Source organism: Balaenoptera physalus (assembly GCF_965194825.1).
Source record: "Balaenoptera physalus genome assembly, chromosome: 20".
Taxonomy (NCBI): domain Eukaryota; kingdom Metazoa; phylum Chordata; class Mammalia; order Artiodactyla; family Balaenopteridae; genus Balaenoptera; species Balaenoptera physalus.
Genome location: NC_138901.1, coordinates 43,555,438 through 43,578,335, shown reverse-complemented (window position 1 = coordinate 43,578,335; position 22,898 = coordinate 43,555,438). Strand labels below are relative to the sequence as shown.

The window sequence follows — 22,898 nt, the reverse complement described above, 5'->3', positions numbered from 1 at the left end:
CTACTGAAGCCTGCGTGCCTAGAGCCCGTGCTCTGCAACAAGAGAAGCCACCGCAATGAGAAGGCCGCACACCGCAGCGAAGAGTAGCCCTCGCTCTCCGCAAGTAGAGAAAGCCCGAGCACAGCAACAAAGACCTAATGCAGCCAAAAATAAATAAAATAAATAAATTTAGTTTTAAAAAAAAGCTCATTCATCTGTGCCACAGAGAAGAATCGAAATTATTTTCTAAGAATTTGGACCTAACCTGATAGTAACATGTTCTAGAGAAGAGCACTACTTTTGGAGTTTGAGCTTGGCTCTGCCTTTAACTGTCATTTGGGGTACGTTACTAAATCTCTCTGTGACTTAGTTTTCTCATCTGTAAAATGGCAATAATCCTGTCTGTATTGGAAACGATGTTGTGTGTCTTCCTAATTACAATTGCTCCCTGAATACCCCCGCAACACACACACACGCACACACACATACACCCTTACACAAACACACACACAGAGCCCTCAGCAGCTTTGTTTGTATTGTCAGTTTGGGGGGCGGGGGTGACATCTGACTCAAACCAGGCCAAGAAAATTCTCTCCTCTGGCATTTTAAATTTGGAATTGGGAAAATCTAGTACTTTCTGGACTCATCTTGAACTTGAGGGCTCAGGGGAGGTAACATTCCCCCTACCATATGGTTTGAAAAACAGAGGGAGACGGTCAGCAGAGAAAGAAAGATGAAATAGATGTGAAAGTGAAGCAGAGGACTTCCCTGGTGGCTCAGTGATTAAGAATCCGCCTGCCAATGCAGGGGACACAGGTTCGAGCCCAGGTCCGGGAAGATTCCGCATGCCACGAACAAGTAAGCCCGTGCGCCACAACTATTGAGCCTGCACTCTGGAGCCCGCGAGCCACAACTACTGAAGCCCGCACGCCTAGAGCCCGTGCTCCACAACAACAGAAGCCACCACAATGAGAAATCCATGCACCGCAATGAAGAGTAGCCCCCGCTCGCCACAACTAGAGAAAGCCCGCGTGCAGCAACGAAGACCCAACGCAGCCAAAAATAAATTAATTAGTTAATTTTAATAAATAATAATTTTTTTAAAAAAGAAAGTGAAGCAGAAATGACACCCTTGCATTTTCATACTAAATTCCCTCTTTTAGCAATCAGACTCCTAACCAACAGACCACCTCACAGCCTTGTTAGGATTAAATGTGAGGAGGTCGGTAAAGAACCTAGCCTGGAATAAAGCCAGTGCTCACTAAATGGCATTTGGGAGTTGTTATGCCCTTCACTCACATCTCGGGTGGGCTTCAATTCAGATTACCGGTCTTGTTGAGATTTTTTTTGTCACAAGACAAAATTTTCTTTAGGCTTTATAAAACTAGAAGGCTTAAATGTCTGTTTAGCTGGCAGTACCAAATAACTGCACGCCAAGGTAAATCCAGGGAAGATGGGGGCCTCATTACCAAGGCTCTGAAGGCCCCACTCAGCTTTGAGTAACCAAAAGGACAAACTAAGGGAACCAGCAAAACAGAGTACCCAAAATCAAATCAGAAAAGAGGACATCTAAAAGGAAATGAATTTAATTTCAACATACCTTTGAGCTTTGTGCAGTTTAAACTTTTTTTTAGCATTTAAAAAAATTTGGAATTATATATGGATTGATATTCTCGTCAGCGTTCAGCATCTCTAAAAGTTTCTTTCTGGCTCTTACCCTGTTACAGAAATTAGACACCAACCAATCTCAGCTTTGGGATAGGCAGGATTGAGTTAAGGTAGTTTGCAAAATTGCATAATGAATAACCCATAAATGTACTCCTTAACCCACCTAGGGGTATTAGCAATTTGTGAGGTCAGTTGTTTGCCCAAAGGACCTCTAACTGGTGCATTTCAGGAACTGTGACAAATGGAGCATAACAGGGCAGCTCTCTCTTCCTGTAGCCCCAGAATTAGGAACCAGGGCCCCTGGCGAAACGTCAAGTACTGCGCTTTGTAAAGAGAAATCAACCATCTCCCCAGGGCCTTATTAAGAGATTACAAACTGGTCCTGCCATTACCAACCAGCCCAGTCGTCCTCATCTCACATTAAGACAGACATCGTATGAGACACAGTTTTGATGGCCAGAATTCATACATGCCTCCCCCCACCCCGATCCCCGCTGCTACTGGGGAGGGAAGAGGGCCTATCCCTCCAGAAAACCAAGGGGAGCGTGTGTTTCAGAGAATCACTCCTCTAGTGTAGGAGTGGGTACAAGAAGTGGGGAAATGAAATTCACTCCCTAGCTGGTTGGTTACTGCAGTCCCACCCCACCCCCACCCCAGTGCTTCATGATGGGAGACATTCTGGAAGAGTTTAACACGTATATCGGGAACTTGGGGCCTCAGAAATGAAGGGGGACAAGGAGAGGTGGAACTCCATCCCAAGACAATTACACGTATCATATGGGCAAAGGCCACCATGTCTGCCTGGTGCCCAGGAGGAGAAAGAATCAGACCAAGCCAGGAGACTAGCGTCGCCTCCTTACCACCAGCAGGTGATCTAAGAGCACTCTTGCTGGCTGCCCTAGTGCCTCTCCCTGCCCTCTAGACCAGAGGTGCCAGGGCCCAGAGCAAGGAGGGGTGAAGTGAGAGAACAGGCTGTGCCTTCACCAGCTAGCACCCAGTTCCTACGCTGTAATCATTGTAAGGACATATTTCTCATGCCCAGCATGTGCCTGGCCCAGAAAAGACATATGATACTTGTGTTGAAAAAGGAATGAGTGAATCAAAGTGTCCCAATTCACCTTCTTTCTCCGTCACTCACTGCTTTCCTGGTTTAGGAGTCATATTTGTCAGTCAGAGGAAGGGGTGTTCCCTTGGCTCAGAGACTTGCTTAGGTAACAATGTGGCATAACCCAAGGTATACAAGGTGTGTGCTCTCCGGACATGTCAGCTTCTGGGCAGGGCTTAGGCTCCCACAGACTCTAGCCCCACCCTTGGCCTTTCATCCCAGCTCAGGGGGCAGAAGAGGATAAATTTCAGCTGTTCTCAAGCCCTGCCGCGTCCTTACCAAAGACCTCCGACAGCAGCATGAAGTTGGGAGGCTTCCTCCTCCTTGTGACCCTAGTCGTCCTCAGCTCAGAGGTACAGGAGCTTCAGGCTGCCGTGAGACCCTATAAACTTCTGGGTAAGTCCATGCAGAAGGTAGCCCCGTCCTTTTTTGTATGAGGGAGCCAGAAAGTAAGCCATCGGGGACCAGTAGGTGCAGGGACAGGAAGGGAAGAAAGGAGAGACGGGAAGATATTCCTGTCAAGGAGCCACTGCAGGGACCCACCTTGACTGTAGAATCTCTCTGCTTCTGCTTTTACTTTCTCCCCTCCTTTCCCCGGGTCACCCCTCCATCTAGACTCTCCAAAAGGGGAGGCTTCTGCCCCCTCATCAGCCACCCTCCATCTCCCCAGCCTCTCTCTCTCCACCAGTTTCCTTGTCTCTTGCTGTAAATAAATTGGATCGCCTAGAGAAAGTATTTTCTTAAATCTGTGAACCATGAATCATCCCAATCTCTTCTTTTCCTTTTACCACAAACATTCTCAAAGGGGTAACCTTCATTCTCCCCTTTCTTCCCCATAACTCATTCCTTAATCCCTTGAAGACTGACTGTAGTCTCCATTGCTGTCCCCATCATTCTCCCAGATCGTGTTGACAAATCACTTGACTCTCTTCGGTAGCCAGAGTCTTTAACCTCTGCAGCATCTGACATTGTTTGTCACTCCATCAATCCTCCAACTTTCTTCTCTCTTAGATTATCATCACTATCTTCTTCTCCCTAAATGTTATTGGATTCAACTCTAACTCGTCTCTTCTTTGTTCTCCTTCCGCTACATTAAATTGGTTCCCAAATACCGTTCATTCTTTGAAATTGTTTCTTACACATGTTCCTTCCTTTCCAACCCCCATTGCCACACTGTATTTCCAGTCCTGATTACTCCATGCTTGGGTGAGTGCAATCGCTTCCTGACAGCTCTCCCTGCCCCTCTCTTCCCTCTGAAGTTTGCTTGCTTGTGGAATCCTGGTCTATTCTATGCTCTCGCACCAGATAATCTTCATAAGTAAACGGCCATCACATCCCTCTCTTGACCTACCAAATGAAATCTCAACTCCTCAGGTCCTCAAGATCTGCCCTCTGTAACTTTGTCCCCTGCTTACCTTTCTGCCTTGACTTCCAAATGCTCCCTAATACTTATCCAGCCTTCCATTTCCTATTCTTCCTGTATTTCCTGTATTTCAGGGTTAAGAGTGAGGAGATGAGTCATATAGGGTACAAAATTTACGGAGGTGCTCACTCCCAGGATTGCACAAGTGCCTCCTTCAATTTTGTGCCCTGGGTGCCTCACGCACCTCTCCCTAGTCCCACCCTGTTGCATTTTCCCCTTGTGAACTTTTGCTAGTAATTCTTTTCTCTTCTCTACCATCCGTCTCAATTCTGCCCTTAAAAGATTTCCATACTTCAAGACTCACTTTTCCTGATTAATTAGAAGTAATGTCCTCTCTTTTCTGAGCTCCTTTAGTCCTTTGGATAAACCTCTCTCAGGGCACATGTCACATACTGCTTTGCTTTTAGTACTTTAAACATAAATCCTATCTCCATTGTTAGACTCTATGCTGCTTGAAGGTAATAACCCGATCTTACATCTTTGTACTTCCTGAATAACTTACCTCTGTGCTTTGTACATAGTAAGAAGTCAACAGATGTCAATGAGTGACCAAACTGCTGTGAGTGGAGACAAGAAGTCTCCCAATTCTCTTACCATAAACCAACAACGGCTAATAAAAGCATGGAGGGATGGTGTTGATCTTCTCTGAGGTCTGCAGGCACATTGTAGACATCCCACCAGGCCCCCGTCTTACATCCTCAGACATTGCTAATCAATCATAACACTCTTTCTCTTTGAGCCTGGACACGGTGCCCCAGCTCTTGTCAAGCTAGCATCAGAATAGCCACCTCTATTGATTGGAGTTGACACTGGAGAGTGAACTTCATCCACCTCTGCTGGATCCAAGGGCTTCTTTTTACATATGAGAAAACAAAGGCCCAGAGAAGTTCAGAGACAGAATCAGGTAGAGAATCTCCTGATCACAGCTGAGTAACCAACCCAAGCACAGCACACATTCGTCCAGAGCTCTGCACACATTTTGTTAGAAACCCTTGGGGGGGGTCTTAACCATCTTAACCAGCTTCTTGGACCTATTTCATTGGCCCTCGAAGACTAACCTTGAGGCTCTGGGAACATGGCGAGCCTCCACTCAGGTCAGGAGTGACTCCTTGAAATCTGGAGATGTGCTCTTCATGTCAGGGTCAGTTTCACCCTGTGGGATGGCAGAGGGAGCTTGGCTTAGGGGCCAGGCGGGTCTGGGTTGGATCCCACTTCTGTACTGACTAGTAGGAGAGTCACCTCTGTGCATCCCCGCTGCCACTCTTATAAAATGGGGCCAGTCAGACTCACTGCACAAGGTGACTGCAGGGCACCCTTGCTGATATTTGGTAAATGTGAGTCTCCCCTTCTCTGCCCCTTTCCCTGCAGAGAGGAGAAGTGAGGACATTGAAGTGGACTTCTTTGCACTTCCCCTCCACAGACACAATTATCCTCCTCTTTAAAGTAGGACTTGTTTTGTTGAGATTGTGTGAATGCATTGCTTTTCACTGAAACATATAAGATGTTAATGAGTGTTATTCCGCGAGTAATCATTTATAAATTATACTATGGATTGAACCAAAAGAAGAAAGTGGAATTGGCTCCTTAATCAAGGGCTGGCCTCTCTAGCACCTGTGTCTCTAGCATGGCGGTGTTCAGCTGGTCTGCTCTAACGTAGGCACCTGCATTGAGCTCTGCAGTGGTGACTGGGACTGTGGTCCGGAGGAGCACTGCGTCAGCAATGGTTGTGGCCACAAATGCGTCTCGGACTAAGGACAGGTAAAAACATCAGGCCCTTCCCTGCTTCCTCAAACCATGTCCAAACCAGGCAGGCGGTACGCTTGGCCCTAATAGGACCTTCCAGAAATGAGTGGGACGGAAGCCTGTCTCTCTGTGGTCTCTTCCTCATCACCCACCCTTCCCAAAAAAAAGAAGCACCTACCACAGGATGGTGGTTTCCAAATCTTTAAAATAATTTCATTACCCGGTATATCCTAGAGAAAGATCAGACTATTTATTTGAGAAAAAAAAAAAAAAAAAAGAGATAAAAATCACCCATAACCCCCCCACCCCAAAATGATGTTTGCTTAACACTTTGGTGCATATTATAACACATACACACATATATAATATTTATTTAAAAATGAGATAATCTTGTACCTATTTTGATTTCTTGATTATTTCACTTAGAAATAGCTAGTGAGGGAATTTCCTGGTGGTCCAGTGGTTAGGACTCTGAGCTTTCACTGACAAGGGCCCGGGTTTGCGGGTTCGATCCCTGTCCGGGGAGCTAAGATCTCACAAGCCGCACAGTGCGGCCCAGAAAGAAAAAAAAAAGAAATAGCTAGTGAACAATTTTCAATATCAACACTGATGTTTCTATCCCATCATCTTTAATACCCTTCACGTGTGCTCCATATGTGCATGTCCATCATGTATGTTCATATACTTAGCAACCCCCATTAATACACATTTAATATATTTCTTATTTTTTACATCATTAATATGGCTGTAGTGAATACTGAATTGGTATATATGCCCTTATTAACTTCCTTAGAATAAATTCTAAGGCGTATAATTGATGACCAAGGAGTATGTTTATTTTAAGCCTTAGGTGCACATTGCCATATTATACTATAAGAACCTCTTTCCTATAAAAATATTTCAGGGGCCTCACATGATAGTTCCTTCATTGTCAATAGCCATTGATTGAAAAAAATGCATACTAGAAAGCTACAAGGATTCAGTTTTGATTATAAATTAAGTTGTACTAAACACAACAGAATCAACACATACTTTAAAAATAACCTGCTTGTGTTCAGAATGTATTATTTGTCCTATCCACCCACAATCCTTGGGGTGCTTACGGCCTTGCTGGTTCCTGGAAGGTTCTTATTGATTAGAACTGGGAACTCTTGCCTCTCAGTTGTATTCTGTGGATCCAGGTCCCCCAAACAGCAGGTCCCATGCCTAATTTTTTTGTCCATTTCGCAGATGAAGACATCTTAAGGGCCATCCTTCTCTAATAGTTGTTCATCCCTTCCTGGAGTTCCTGTCTTCAAAGATGTGACTATTTGAAACTCCTTGCCCAGGAATACAGATGAAAATGGGGGCCCATGGATGGAGATGACAAGGGATGTGGTGGGGAAGGGAAAATAATTGTTTCTTTTAATAAATCATCATCATTAAAAGTACCCATACTACTTAATTTATTTGGTGAGGGGTGATAAGGAGGAGGAGGAGGCAGTGGGGGATAGATGACATTTGTTGGGCACTTGCTATGCAACAAGGACTGTGTTATATGCCCCACAAGTATCATCTAATTTATCCTTACAATGACCTTGTGACAGTGATTCTTCTCACTACCATTTTACATATAAGGACACTGAAGTTTGGAGAAATTAAGTAATTTGCTCGAAGTCATATAGCAGATAAGGGTCAGGGCCTTAACTATACTTCCATGTCACACTCTAAGGCCTATACCTTATATCAATAGCATAGAGGTTAGGAGATCCAACTTTGAATTTCAAACCCAGGCCCACCACACAACTGTGTGGCCTTCAGCAAGTGTTCTAACCTTTCTGTGTTTCAGTTTCCTCATCTATATAACAGTATATATTGGGTTGGCCAAAAAGTTCTTTTGGGTTTTTTCTGTAAACCCGAACGAACTTTTTGGCCAATCCAATACTTCATAGAGCTGCAAGGGTAAAAACAGTTGGTTTGTGTAAAGTGCTTGGAGCAGTGCCTGACACGTGGGAAACATTAAGTAAATGTTGACTAAATGATTATTATTATTACCAAATTGATAGGCTAATGACTCTTAGTCCTAATTTTCTAAGACTCTAGAACAGAACACAAGGCTAATCCTCCTTCCTGGACTCTCATAGTTCATCTGGATACTGAAAGCCAGCTCCTCTCTCCTGTTTTCCCCATTATGAAATGTGGGAGGTTAAAATAGACTTGAAATGTCTTGTCTATGTGTTTCACAGTCACAGACCTAAGATTCAACTGGCCCAGGTTGTAGACTGATGTTGACTAATTTACTGCCTTCATTGCCCCTGACAAACCATTTAAACTGTTTAAATTTTTTCTCTTTCAACCATTTAAACTTTCTTTGGCTGTAAAAAGGGAGAAATAATAATATCTACCTCATTTGGATCCTAAGGTTAATAGAACTTTACAGTTTACAGAACATTTGATTTTCATATCAACCAACAGATGGCAAATAGGGGGCTCTGATAATAATAATGACTTCATATATTCTGTCAACAGGTATTGTGGGTTGCCTGTCACATCCTAGGTGCTGTGCTAGCACTGGGGATACAATAGTGAACCAGACAGATGGTATCTGTACCTTCACAAAGCTCACATTCTATAAGAAGAAATAGGTAATAAACAAGTAAACAAATAAAGAAGATAACTACACATTATGGTCAATGTTTTGAAGGAAATAAGAATGTGAATTAGAAATGGGGGAGGGATGTAAAGTAAAGCCTACTTTAATTTAGTTAGGATGATCCAGACCCTAATGAGGCAATAAAAACGAAGTCTTAACAGGGTTCCAAAACATGAAAGAAATGAAATTCCAGAGTAAGGCTCCAGATTACCTTATGCAGAATTTATAAAAGGAAATATCTGTGAACTTACTTAGCACCCTTTAAAGCCCCTCAGTCACTGTAAGAGTATAAAAATACTGAGAGTGAGGAAAGGTAAGGATGTGTGAGGAGATTTTCTTGGGAGGGCGTTTGCCAAACGGTGATTTTTCACAGTTTGGAGGTTAATGTCCAAATACAAGCCAATGCCGGGGGCCTTCAAAGGCCTCTATGAGAGCTTGATGTACGTTTCCTTCAGCTGGTGATCACCAGAGAGTAGGCATGTTCATTTCCTTGGAGAAACCACACTGCCATCCACAAGGGTATACTCCATCAGAACTCAACAGACTGGTATAGTTCACAATATCTGAGTCATTCAGTCTTGAATAACACTAAGTGTGGGTCATCCACATTTCAACCTAAGATTAGCCACACCAAACCTAGGTCCTTTCCACAGTTTCTTTCATGCCACCTTCACTGTGGTGAAGACCAGGTCTCAAGTCCTCCTAGCCCAGTGTGTTGGACAACTCTTATGCACTGCTTCAAACATTCTTGGCCTTATAGTCTTATCCTAATCATTGCTATAGGAACCAGTTTATCTCCTGCATCTACTACATGTCAGCACAAGCTAACATGTCAGACTCCTACCCTAGTAGCCCACACCTCTCACTTTTGCCTCAGGACTTCTTTGTCCATGCAACAGGAGACTCCTGCAGGAACCACCACACACTGACGCATGCTCAACTCAGAAGCACTGGAGAGTTAATGCTTGGTGGAGCAACACTTGACAACAGAGGTCAAAGGCTGGCAGATATATGCTCCCCCCTTCCATTCCTCAGGACAGGGGTTCTGAGAGCATTCCATAAGGCTTCTCATAAAGTCCCGAGGACTGAGCAATCATTCACCCCTTGCAATGGGCAACTGGATAGCACATTTTTTTTTAATGGGATTTATTTATTTATTTATTCATTCATTCATTCATTCATTCATTTATGGCTGTGTTGGGTCTTCGTTTCTGTGCGAGGGCTTTCTCCAGTTGCGGCAGTGGGGGCCACTCTTCATCGCGGTACGTGGGCCTCTCACTATCACGGCCTCTCCCGTTGCGGAGCACAGGCTCCAGACGCGCAGGCTCAGTAATTGTGACTCACAGGCCCAGCTGCTCCGCTGCATGCGGGATCCTCCCACACCAGGGCTCGAACCCGTGTCCCCTGCATTGGCAGGCAGACTCTCAACCACTGCGCCACCAGGGAAGCCCCTGGATAGCACATATTTTTGTTGATTCCCCTTTCTTTCCTGTTCATTCCTGAGTAAATCACTCACATATCAACCTCACCTGAGGCTCTGCTTTAGGAGAATTCAAACTGAAACATCAGTGACTAGAGACTTCCCTGGCCGTCCGGTGGTTAAGACTTTGCCCTTCCAATGCAGGGGGCGCAGTTCAATCCCTGGTCGGGGAACTAAGATTCCACATGCTGCACAGTGTGGCAAAAAAAAAAAAAAAAAAAAAATCAGTGACTAGTTCTCAGCTCCTGATCTTCTCTGAGCAAATGTTTGAATATCACAAATACACATACATATGTATACACCCATCCAAGAAGAAATAATATACAAGCATAATGAAATTTAAATTCAAAATAAAATAAGTATTTCTCCCCAAAGAATCCCAAAGTTTTCAGAGAACTAGCTCTTCTAAAGCGTATCACCAATTTTCATTGCTAAACATAAGTATTTTATTCACAGGATAAAATATGTACATTTGGGTGACTTCAAGGATTTCTGTAAGAGTTATGGGTGAGAATTTGCTTTATATTTGCATAACTCAAACGTCCTAGAGATGGTTTTCCCAGTCTGCCCAAATGTAAATTTCAAGCCTTCACTTCCGGTGTGACTGAAAACTGTTCACAGCTTTTTAAATGGCTATTTTCTTTTCCAGCTTCTTGCTTTTAAGGTTTCAGGAGATCTTGGGGTGTCCAATCTCAACCATGTCACCCTTAGGCAGGTTATATTTTACATGGTTCAGTTTGAACTCCCAAATTACTTCTGTGTGGTTAGTTGCTTTTAGATCTACAGGATTCACGGCCAGCTGCAAAGAATACTGGGGAACACAGTTTTTATTCAGGGTGGTTTTGTGTCTAGGGAAAAAATTAGGGGCTCCAATACGATGTAAGAAGAGAAGGATGTCGAACTAGCAGTTTCTGTCACTCCCCTCCACAGCGGCCTTCCTGCAACCCCAGACTGAATCTGAAACGCTTAGTACTAAACAGGAATGTCAGCCCTGCCCAGTAACAAACTCTCTGGGAGGACAAATAGAGTCCCCACTTTTCAGTCAGGGCTCAAGGAGAGGTGGGCGGCGAAAAAAATCTCCCACATAATTTCTGATATACATTCACAGGGCACTAATCCGAGGATCGATCCTGTAGTCTCAGAACCCCTCCCACCTCGGGTTCTGGTTTGAAACAGGCATTTCCGGAACCGGCGCGCGAAAGCGGGGGGAATACCCCGGAAGTATTTCCCTGCGGTCCTACGTAGGAAAGATGGCGGCGGCGCAGGTTGCGGGTTCTTTGCCGAGCGGGCCGGCGCAAGACGCGCAGCGGGAGCCACCCCTCGAGCAGGGCCGTGGGTTCCGCTGCTTGTCAGCCAGGCTCTGCGCCCTGCGCCCGGATGACAGCAGCTCCAGCCGCACCGAGATCCACCTGCTCTTCGACCAGCTCATCTCCGAGAACTACAGCGAGGGCAGCGGCGTGGCCCCGGAGGTAGGCCCGCTGGCCCCGGCCCCACCCTTCAGGGACCTTACTTGGTGGCTCCCGCCCGCCTCTCTGGCCTTTTCCCGCCCCCACGTCGCCGTGCTTAGTTGCAAGCTCGTTTGCTCCTTCCGTCCGTGGCACATTTTCCGCCCTCCCTTTCTGGAAGAACCGTGCCGTGCCTGGCAAACTAGCTTCTTTCAAAACCCAGCTTGATGACTTCTGCTCTGATAGCATTGCAGGTGTCATCTCTGGTGCCACCTTCCCGTCCCTCCGCTCCCCGCATTCAGAGCACTTTGTGCATAAAATTCCTTGCTACCACGTACTGTACTTTACCGTACACGGTTCTAGGGATCTTAGAACGTATTATTAGGTCTGTTTTACTGCTAAACATACTGAGGCTCACAAAAAAGGTCCCATGTCATATTGCTGGCAAAAGGCAGAGCTAGAATTGGAACTAAAGTGTCTCAAAGTCCCAGCCATTTTCTGTTACTCCATGCTAGCTCCGCGCTCTCTGCTGCCTCTTTAGAAGTACTTTGGCTCTGAGTAATAGTATTCACACACATCAGGCCTTGGATGCTACTGAATTCCCTGAACTCTTGACCTAGTCTTAACCACTGTGTTCTGGTGCTCACAGGCATCTCAAACTTGACAATTCTTAAAAATTAGTTCATTGTCTCCATACACCCATTACATCCCCAATCCGTCCCATCCCCCAACACACACAAACACGCAGAGCCTGCCCAGTCACACAGAGCAAAGGTGCAGACACTGGTTCTTCACCTTTCCTTCCTCCCAGATCCTATCCAATCTGGATTCTTCAGAATCTATGTCAGCAGTGTTTCTCAGTCCATCCCCTCCTCTCTATTCCCATTGCCAAAGCCTTAGGCCCTCAGGCAAGATGACTCTCCTGGATTGTTCCACTGGTCTCCTCTAACTTACTATCTCCAGCCCTTGTCCAAACCATTCTTTGCTCTCCTGCCAGAGTGACCTTTTCTTCATCGGAAAAGAATCTCATTAGAAAAGTAAAACTCTGATTTGGGAGGATCTCCAATACATATTGGTAACTGGGCAAAGCAAGTTACAGTATGAGACCAATATAGGGTGGGGAGGGCTTGAACATAAATGTACATTTATAGATGCAAAGAGTTCAAAACAATGTTTGGAAGCGTTTACAACAAAATAGTAGTGTGCGTCACTAGGGAGGAGAGTGGCATTAAGGGAGGAGTCGGGGACTTTTGCTTTATTTATATAATTTGTGACTTTCCAGTCTTATGTCCCGTCACTCCTGCTTCTGTGCCCTTTGTGCAGTCATTTTAAAACTTGCTGTTCCTCAAGCACATCCTGGTGTTCCACACCTACTCCTGTTCCAAGTCTGCCCACTCCATTCCCTTTGCTTGCTGTGTCTTTCGGTGCCTTGTCTGTCTGGCACAGTTTTACTCATCCTTCAGATCATTCCAGATTCTGCTTACAAATCACCTCCACAAGACCTCCCTAATTACTGTGTTCCCGCAGAATTTGTACTGAATTCTTTCAGCACCTAATTCACTTTAATTATTTGTGAATAGTATTTCTGTCTCTTCCACTAGACTGTGAGCTCTTTGAGATTCAGGAATATGCTTGTTCATGTTTGGAGCCCAAAGACCTGGCACACTACCTGGCACAGAGAAGGTGCTCAGAGCTTTTTAATTCAATAAACATCAATAGATGAATGAATGGTGTGATTTGCAAATAGGTGAAAAGAATTCCTAATTTTACATTAAATTTGGACAAGTGTCATTTCTGATTTTCCCAGTGACATTGCAAATTTGGTTTGCTTACTCTTTGGTATTTTTAATTTCAGTGTGTGCTTTTATATTCTGGAATCCTTTCTTTGGTTATTTAATTGTACTGTCTCTACATATGTAGAGACTCTGGAGTCTTTAGCCTGAGAAAAATCATATTGATTCTTTTCCTTTTTTAGCACATGCTATTTTTATGCTGTCATCCTACTCTCTGCCTCATATTTCATCTTTCCCCATTTGGAGTGTGAACGTTGACTTTTATTTTCTCATTTGGCTGTGTTGGGGGCGGGTCTTCTCTTGGCTAACAGGTATAGCACCTTTTGATTGTTTTTTTTTTTTTTTTTGGTAGGACGTCAGTACTCTTCTTGTCCATGCTTGCCGACTGGTGCCTCTTAATCAGAATCATCTTGTCAGCAAACTGTCTCAGCTTATCCACCATTTACTTAACACACTACAGGTAATCATATAGGTAACTTTAGAATTCAGATCATGAATTTTGAGAATAAGTAAGTACCTTTGAGATACTATATCTGTGGTAAGTATGATAGGCTGGTCTTTTCAGAAGCTGTGCAAATGTGAGAAGCAAATGCCTTACTAAGAATTACATTAAAACAAATATAACTCTAACCAAAAAAAAAGATTCTGCAGGTTTGTCTGTCAGAGGTATTCCTATCCGTTCGGTTCAGGAAACCAATATCATTCAAGCCCCCAGGTCTTAGAATTTTTCAGGAAAGATAAATTTGACTAAGACATATCTATGAATAAATTGAAATATTCCCTACCCCTTTCCGACCAGTATTTTTTCCCCTCTCCCAAAGCTACCATTTTTGTCATCTACTTTTGGTCTTCATAGAACATAAGAAGTAGCTTAGGGGCAAGGGGACCTAGATAAAAAGATCCCTGTTATTTATGTGAAGGTCTGTACTATAGCTCCCCTCTCTTCAGAATCTTTTCCAACTTGCTAAATAAATCTGGTATCTTTTTTTAGGAACAGTTCAGAATTTGAGGCTGTTACTACAAGCTACCACATGAGTATGTGAATGTAGTTAGCACAAAACTTACCAGTTAGCATTATGTAATCTAAGATGCTTCTGGCTGTAAGAAACAGAAGAGCCAAGCCAGAATAGCTAAATAATTTTTTTAAAATGATCTTACATCACAAGCCCCAAGGGATGCAGCTTTAGGGGCACTTAATAATTGAGGCTTTCTGGCATCTTTCCATCCTGCCATCCTCAGTGGATGGGTTATCCTCAGCTAGCAACTCTCACACTTAAAATCCAGGCATCCCATGGAAAATAAATAACACCCAGCAGAAGCAAAAGAACTATGTATTTTTTGTCTCTTTTATTTAAGAATGAGGAAGCTTGCCTCACAGACTCTCCAGCAGTCTCTTCCCTGATATCAGGCTGGAGAGACCTAGGTCATACGAGAACCCCTCTATAGCAGTCTGATCAGGGGAATGGTATTACCATGAATGGCTTAAACAAGGGATTTCAACCTTGCCTGCCCATTAGAATCACCTGGAGGACCTGTGCTCCCTAGATGATTACCATATGCAGCTCAGCCCTTATGTCAGGGTTTCTTATCCTTGGCACTGTTGATATTTTGGATTGGATAAATCTGTGCTATGAGGGGTTGTCCTGTGCATTGGAAGATGTTTAACAGCATCCTGGCCTCTACCCACTGGATGCCAGTAGCATCTCCAATTTGAACAATCAAAAATGTCTACAGACATTGCCAAGTGTTCCCTGGGGGCCACAATTGCCATTGGTGGAAAACCACTGTCTTAGCAGAATTGGGGTTTACCTTCAGGTCTCATGTGGGGAAGGTAGACACCCAAATAAGATCAGTATTCTGCCAGCAAGAAAAGAGGGATGAATATGCTGGAGGTAACCAACAGCGTCTGCTGCATGTGACTTGCTAAATGAAATAAGGCTCTTTTCAAGTTTAGAATTTTTCAAACTGATGTGGTGGCTTCTGAATGTTTGCTGTTCTCAGAGGTAACATCTTTTTAACACTGGCAGTTGGAAAGGTTCCTAGTCACCCGTGGCACCCACAGCCCTTAACCAAGTTTCTAACATTTGGTGGTGGTTTATTTCAGTTGTCCATGAATTGGTACTTGGATTAGCCTACTTTATCCCAATAAAATTATAAACTCCTTAAGGACAGGAATATGCCATCTCTTTCTGTTATATTCTCCACATCATGGCAGAGACATAGTAGCTATTTAGCAGACATATTTAGTCACAAGGTATTTGTTGAGCGTTTACTAGGAAACATAATTGAATTAAAAGTTTTCAGCGGATTATTGAGTCTTACATATCTGTGTATTTACAGCTACCAGTGTCTGGTTAGTTCAAGGAAAAGTTACAAGGACTTTGCCAGGTTCTACTTTGAGTAGAGGGAGTAAAGGGGAAGAAGTAAGCAAGGCCCTGGGGCAGGGAGGGGGTCCTCTCGATCAAACTTTCACGGTCTTTAAAGCTGATTTTTTTTGACACAAAAAAGATGGATACATGTGCGCTCTCTTTCTCTTACACAGCTTGATTCAGGTGAGCATTCATGTCTGAAAAGGATTAAATATTTTTCTAGAAGTTAGATCATGTAATTTTTTCCCCTCTCTTGATAGGTGATTGTTGACGAACAGAACCTGGATTTCCTGTTGGCATATACTATTTCTGCTATTCAGCAGTGCAGTTCCTGGACACACATGCAGATTCTCCAAGCCTTGGCAGCCCTGGTTTACTGCAATGGCTCAAAGTGTCAAAAGGTAGTTTAAACTGCGTTCTGTCTTTCCTTTGAAAGGTTGGGAGCACAGGCTCTGAACCAGCAAGCCTGTGTTCAGGTTTCTGTCCTGCCATTAATTAGATGTGTAATGTTGAGTAACCCTTCCTCAGTCACTCTGAGCCTCATTTTCTCACGTGTAAAATAGTTCCGTCTCACTTGTAAAGTGCTTGGCACTTGGTAAATATTAATCATTATTATTATTATCATGACCCTTCAGCTGTGCAGCCAAGACGAAAGAGCTTCAGCAACAACCTAGGCTGGGAGTGCTGATCCTTACTGATGTGTTTTGGGCATATTTTTGCATGCCTGTCTGAAGGATTTACCTAGCAGCTAGTCTTTTGGTACCTAAATTCCCTTTAGTTAAAAAAAAGAAGAAAGAAATCTATTTAAAAAGTAATGTTTTCCTAGAAGCTTTTCTTCGGCCAACATTGGCTGTGATGTTGTTTCAGTACCTCCCAGACTTGCTTGGCAAGAGCGGACTCTTGATGAAGCTGAGTGACTTGGCTCAGTCGGACCCTGAAGTTAGGAGAGCTGCGGTGCATTGTATGGCAAACTTATGTCTCAGGTATGTGGATTCAGTCAGACTTCCCAGGTGTAGTAAGATGGGGCCTCTCATGGGCCCTTTGTAGGTGGTTCAATCTGTCTGAAGCCAGAGCCAACTTAGAAAAATAACCTACTTTGCATTTCCCGTGCTCTTTGCTAATGACATCATCGTATGTTGTTTATTTTTAATTTTAACGTTGCTTGTGAAGAAAGCTTATGAAGAAGTGAAGGACTAGGACCTTAGACTAGGACTTTATTTCTAAAATATGGTAAAAGTGATATATGTGCAATATGTTGAGGTTTTGTTTTCTGTTGGTATAAATTCTAACCATATTAAGTCTTCTAGAAGGATATATTCATCTTAATTTAAGCTTTGGTGAGATATATCTGTCAAGGCCAATTTCTTTGAAGAGAACAGAACCAATCCCAGCTGCCCAATTCTAAATTCATGCAATAGAAAATGAGTGGCACAAGCTTGAACTGATGTGTAATATCTTGTCTCTACATTGCAGTGTTGTCCAGTGGCTCTGAAGGCAGGTTCAGCTGTGTGATTCTAGTTTGACAACCTGTCTGCATTATTTCCCTCTAAGAACTGAAAAGCAGAATAAAAAAGATTTCGCTTTCTGTGTACTTGTTTCACTACAGACTTCTGTAACTTTTCCCTGTGGAAACCATTCTTCTTCCTATTCGTTCCCGCCTCGTGCCTGTCCACAGCAGTAGTTAATTAACCAGAGTGCACAATCTTCTATGATACAGTTTCATTCAAGGGTATATTCCAACTCCATTAGTCGGTATTGCTGGTACTTTTAATTCTTATTCTTTTGCAAGCCCCATTTCAAAGGCGACTGAGTTGAAGTTGCTTTTTCTGTGTGTTTTTTAGTGTGCCAGGACAGCCGTACTTGGAGGAGCCCTACCAAAATATCTGCTTCCAAGCTTTCTTGACCACTTTACAGTCTCCAAAATCATCTGATATGGATGATATCACGTTTTGCATGGTAGGTGAGACTACCACTAATCCTGTGACTGTTACAGATGTGTTTAGAAGCAGCAGTAGAACAAAAGCTGCTATTAAAGAGTTTAATTTTGTTGCTGTATTAGTTTTGTCTAGAGATATAGGCATAAGGGGATGTTTATAATCTAAAAAGGCTGAACCCATATTTTTCAGGTTTAAATTACAAGAAATTATTTTTGTTTGTTTTGTTTTGCCATTTTTGTTTGTTTGTTTTGGAATTCTAGGTTCTTAAACTATTTTTACCCTCCTGACTATAAAAGCGGAAATAAAAAATTTCTGACTAGTGACTGTCTTTTAGATGGAAGGGAAAGGAGTGGATTTCAACAATATCTGCACTATTTTATTTCTTTTTTTAAAAACCTGATGCAAATATGACAGTTTATTAACATGATTTAAACTCAAAGTGATACATTTCAAAAATTACAAATCAAAGATGGGGAAAGTTTCTTATAGTCCCCAGCTTAGATAGAACCACTGGGAACAATTTGTTCTACATGCCCCCAGATTTTTTTGTACATAAATGAGCATATTTATAATTTTTAAATGGGATCATATTTAATATGCTATTTTGCAGCTCTCTCTCCTTTTTAAACTTAATATATCTTGGACATCTTTTCAATACCTGTTGATGTACTTCGTGCTTTCTAACTGCTGTAGCTGGGAGACCTTGGCAATTTACTTAACTTCTTGAGCCTACATGTTCCTCATCTCTGAAATGGGAGAAATGTTGTAACTACCTTGTAGAGGTCTTAGGAGGTGTATATGAACTGTTGATAAAAGCACTTAAATATGCTTGGAAAAGTGCTTGCTGTTATTGTTAAGTTTCATATGTAGCAGAGGGTTAGCTTCTTAAATAATTATCATAATTGATGGAAAATTAAAGTTTTTTTCAGTGATTCTACTATTTCAAACAAGGCTGCAGTTCACATCCTTTCCACGTAGGGAGTATTTCTTAAGGACAGAATCCTAGAAATGACATTACTGGCCAAAAAGTTAATCTTGATCCGAATTGCCCTCTAGAAACCTGTCCCCACATACATTCCTTTGCTTTTAAGAGCTGCTGTGAAAAGAGCTGCTTTGGTTACCACATGATAGAGATTTCCTGTTTCCAATCTCTGCTGCTGCATTTTTATTCCTATCGTACTCTTCCCACTAAACATCTCTTCTTTTTTTTTTCTTGCTCATGATTAGTACATGCGGGTTTATAAACGTACGAAAAGACCACTCTTACTCGATAGAAGCGCTCCATTCTTCTAGAAAATAATTAGTAGTAGCTCATCAGCTTTCTTCTCTGGATCCTCGTCTCTGCTCTTTTTTTTTCCCCTCCCCTGTCTAAGGTTTTTTTCATCATCTAAAGGCTTTTCTTTCTCCATCCTACGTGGTGCTAGGAGGTTGGTCCCTGGACAACCAAATTTCATTTACCTTTTAACGTGGTCTCCTTTTTCCCTCTAGTTGTTACAAAATGCATTAAAAGGTATACAGTCTCTTCTAAATGGTGGGAAGATGAAACTGACACAGACTGATGAACTTGGAGCTCTTCTGGCTGTGCTAAAGGTAAGGCATTGCCTGTTTAAACCCCAGGTCCTCATGTGGTTAGAGTCTTTCCTGTTTACACCCCAGACATAAGGACCAGTTTACATCATTACTCCAAGGCTAGCTTTAGGGTATTATATTTTAAGAGAGAAGAATAAAATGTTCATATTTAAATATATTTAAAATTAAGAACTGGGACTTCCCTGGTGGCACAGGGGTTAAGAATCCGCCTGCCAACACAGGGGACACGGGTTCAAGCCCTGGTCCACGAAGATTCCAGATGCCGCGGAGCAACTAAGCCCGTGTGCCACAGCTACTGAGCCTGCGCTCTGGAGCCCGCAAGCCACAACTACTGGAGCCCGCACCCCTGGAGCCCGTGCTCCGCAACAAGAGAAGCCACCGCAGTGAGAAGCCCACGCACCGCAACAGAGAGTAGCCCCGGCTCGCCGCAACTAGAGAAAAGCCCGTGTGCAGCAACGAAGACCCAATGCAGCCAAAAATAAATTAATTAATTAAAAATAAATAAAATAAAATTAAGAACTGTAAAGACTAAATCTTTAGTAAATTTATCAAAATTCTAAAATTTTATTGGGAATAGGTTATGAGGTATGATCTGTAGATGATTTAATTTTAGATTATCTTGAATCTGTTTGGACTTGAAAGAGGAACCAGTGCTTCTCCTTGGCTTTAGCTCCCACGTAGTAGGCAGGCCAATCAAGACGTGAATCATTAGGCTGCCATCCTTTGGCTTCTGAGCCTGCCAGTCAGTGGGAGAGTCAGATCCACCTCTCTGGGGATCCAGCTGTCTTCAGTTCAGCCAAGAAATAGTAAGAAACTTTGTGGTGGCCTTAGATCAAAGTCATGTATGATAACTTAGCTTTATCATGACTAAAACTTTAGTTCTTTTCCTGTACCATCTCCCCTACTCCCTAATAGATAACAGAGAGCTAGATTTGGACATGGATATGCTAAATAAAAATTATAGATTGGTTAAAAAAATTATAGATAAAATATTGGACAAAAGTGATTGGATAAATTTTTTAAATTAGTAAATAAAAGTAGTAAGTAAATAAACTAGAATCTAAAGTTTAACCGGATCTGGCCAAACCAGATCCCTCTGGTCTAGATGAAATTAAACTCTCCTTTAAGCTCTAAACCTTCAGGGTATCTATTTTCTGTCCCATTTCAGTTTCCTTAATAAAGCTTTTAAACATGAATCTGTTCATCTGTGTGATTCAGAACATGGTGAATAATTCTGTTTTATGATTCGTTGTATGTGTGTTTGTGTGTTCCTTAATCATCATTATTAGAAAACCATGTTCCATGGACTCCCTGGACTAAACATAGAGATGCCCACGGTGTTGTACCCCACTCCACTGCCTCAGTGTGATGGACGGCCACCCATCAAGCCGCAGCAGACAGAATCCAGCACTTCTCGACCAGCTGTGGTACATTTACGTATATTTAGACTTAAGTTGTGGATTGATTTTAATTGGCTTGCTATGTGTGTTTTCTATGATTTGCATCACTGCTGTGCCAAAGACTCACCTTGAATTTGATTTCAACTTAGGGTTTTTAGCATAGTAAATTTAAATTCATCAGACTGCTAAAACTACCAGTTAGAGCATCTTACACTTCTAAGCGGGCTAGGCAATGTAACAGCTATAAAAATGGGCATTCGCTTTATACCCATAGCCAAGCATCCGCATCCCTCAAATGCTCAACACCACAGGTCAACAGACTTTTTCTCCAAGAGGCTAGCTGGTAAATATTATAGGTCTCTGTTGCCACTGCCAAATTTCCCAGTCTTTCCAGATAGCTGCCATCTCCCTCCTGTTTCTGTTGGAGAACCTAAAGCATACAGATGTACGGCTGAGGTATTACACCTAGAAATGTAATACCTGATTAAAATGCTTATAATTAGAAATTCTTTCACTCATTTACTTAGCATTTACTGAGCATCTGTTATATCCCAGACATTGTGCTAAGCATTAGGAACATAGATTGTGGTTTTAGGAATTTGGGGGAGAAAGCGAAGGTGGATAAATAAACAACTACAGTGCAGTATTATGATTTCTTTCAACAGAATATTCACGGGGGTATTCTAGGAGCACATTCAGGGCAACGAATAGAGGAGTAAGGGGGTGCTTTTTAAAAGATATAGTGGCTAACCTGAGCCTCAAGAATGAGTAATAGTACAGAGAAGGAAGGAGAATGTTTTATTCAGAGGGAACAACAGGTACACAGACTTAGGGAATGCGAGTTGAACAATGGGCTAGAGTGTCAGGTGTGTGGAGGGGAAGGTGGGACAAGTATGTAGCAGAGGCCAAATCATAAGGGTCATACACAGTGTGCTAAGGAGTTTGGGTTTTTATCTTATAGGTGGTGGAAATGAAGCATCTGATACAGGGGAGTGATATCAGATGGGCATTTCAGAGAAGTCACTGTGGTAGCAAGTAAAAGGGTGTGAGTCTGGAGCCACATTAATAACTCAAGGTAGAAGTCATGAGGACCTTCTCTCCTAAAGGTTAGGGACCTTGAGAATGCAGAGGAGAGCACAGATTCCAAAGATCTTTGGATGTCCGAAAGAAGGAAGTAGGAGAAAAGAAAGAAACTGGCTTTTACTTTAAGTTTTTTGTTTTTTGTTTTTTGGCTGCGCTGCACGGCATGCGGGATCTTAGATCCCCGATCAGGGATCGAACCCGTGCCCCCTGTAGTGGAAATGTGGAGTCTTAACCACTGGACCACTAGGGAAGTCCCAGGCTTTTACTTTATATCTACAAAGCCCCAGTGCTCTAAAACCTGGATTGTATGTAAAGGAGTAACATCCCTCCTGTGCATCTAGAGTGGTGCTAGCTGCGTATCCTGTTTGGGAGACCTGAGAAAATAATCACTCAAGTCATTTTCTGTAGACCTTGATCTCTTGCAGAACCTTTGTTGAGAAGGCTGAATGCTTTCACAACCGTGCAAGGAAGGTGGCATTAGTCCGTACTTAAACAGATGAGGAAAGGCAAGCTCAGCGAGGCTAAATGATTTGCCCAGGATCACAGATGTAGAATATATTAAACCCAGGTCACAAGTTTTGCTCTGTCCCATGTATTTCCTACCTTGTTTCTTATGGTCCAGTAAGGTGTACATAAACACTTAGCATAGTGCCTGACGCATGGAGTATTAAGTGCCGCTTTTTTCTCTTCTCCTCTTCTTTATCCATACTACGTGTTGGGGACATATTTAGTAATTATCAAATGAGAAGTTACCAATAGCTATCATATATATGTTTTCATTTGCTCCTAAAATCAGAATAAAAGGAAAAAATCAAAAGTAAAAGTGAAGAAAATCCAGCAAGGAGAGGAGGAGGAGGAAGAATCCAGTGGTGAAAGAGAAGTAGCCCCAGTCACTGGCTCAGGCAGACTGAACCCGCATAAAGGGGACACTCAGTGCCCCTCCTCCCTGGGTGTTCCGAGTTTGCCATTAGCTGGAAGTGGAGCTGCAGGAAAAGACCAAGTCTCCTCATCCTTCAGTTCTTCCATTTGGAAGAGAGTCAGCAGTAGTGAGTCAGACTATTCTGATGCTGAAGGAGGCATGCAGAGTAAAGTGAGGTAGTAGTATTTTGTTATATTTTTATGCCTTACATTCTGAGTTGTGTGTATAAGTTTCTAACCTTGCTTAAAAGTCTGACTGCCGCATGTGATTTAACTTGGAGGAGTCTCATTTACGTGGGACTTTGTATTACTCTGCACTTTGCATTGTTCTCT

At 42.8% G+C, this 22,898-nt stretch overlaps 2 protein-coding genes across 12 annotated transcripts in view; both read left to right on the top strand.

Annotated features, from left to right (window-relative positions):
- Positions 1–2,944: 2,944 nt before the first annotated feature.
- Positions 2,945–7,348, top strand: LOC309649769 (protein Wfdc21-like). The gene is made up of 3 exons (XM_082440210.1): positions 2,945–3,148; positions 5,833–5,933; positions 7,149–7,348. The coding sequence occupies exons 1-2, from the start codon at positions 3,052–3,054 to the stop codon at positions 5,925–5,927; spliced, it is 192 nt and encodes a 63-aa protein (XP_082296336.1). The 5' UTR covers positions 2,945–3,051; the 3' UTR covers positions 5,928–5,933; positions 7,149–7,348.
- A 2,340-nt stretch (positions 7,349–9,688) lies between these two features.
- The window catches only part of HEATR6 (HEAT repeat containing 6), a 136,170-nt gene continuing 122,960 nt past the window's right edge, over positions 9,689–22,898 (top strand). For 8 of the 11 annotated variants that reach the window (XR_014257244.1, XR_014257245.1, XR_014257246.1 and 5 more), the window contains exons 1-8: positions 9,689–11,499; positions 13,621–13,728; positions 15,898–16,038; positions 16,505–16,620; positions 17,479–17,593; positions 19,063–19,164; positions 20,454–20,591; positions 22,444–22,742. Coding sequence is in view for 2 of the 11 variants with exons in the window: in XM_082439934.1 (XP_082296060.1) it covers positions 11,281–11,499; positions 13,621–13,728; positions 15,898–16,038; positions 16,505–16,620; positions 17,479–17,593; positions 19,063–19,164; positions 20,454–20,591; positions 22,444–22,742 (1,238 nt within the window). In the remaining 9 variants the exon portion in view is untranslated. Of the gene's footprint in view, positions 11,500–13,620; positions 13,729–15,897; positions 16,039–16,504; positions 16,621–17,478; positions 17,594–19,062; positions 19,165–20,453; positions 20,592–22,443; positions 22,743–22,898 lie in introns of those variants that run through there. The other 3 variants (XM_082439934.1, XM_082439933.1, XR_014257250.1) reach the window with 3 other exon arrangements.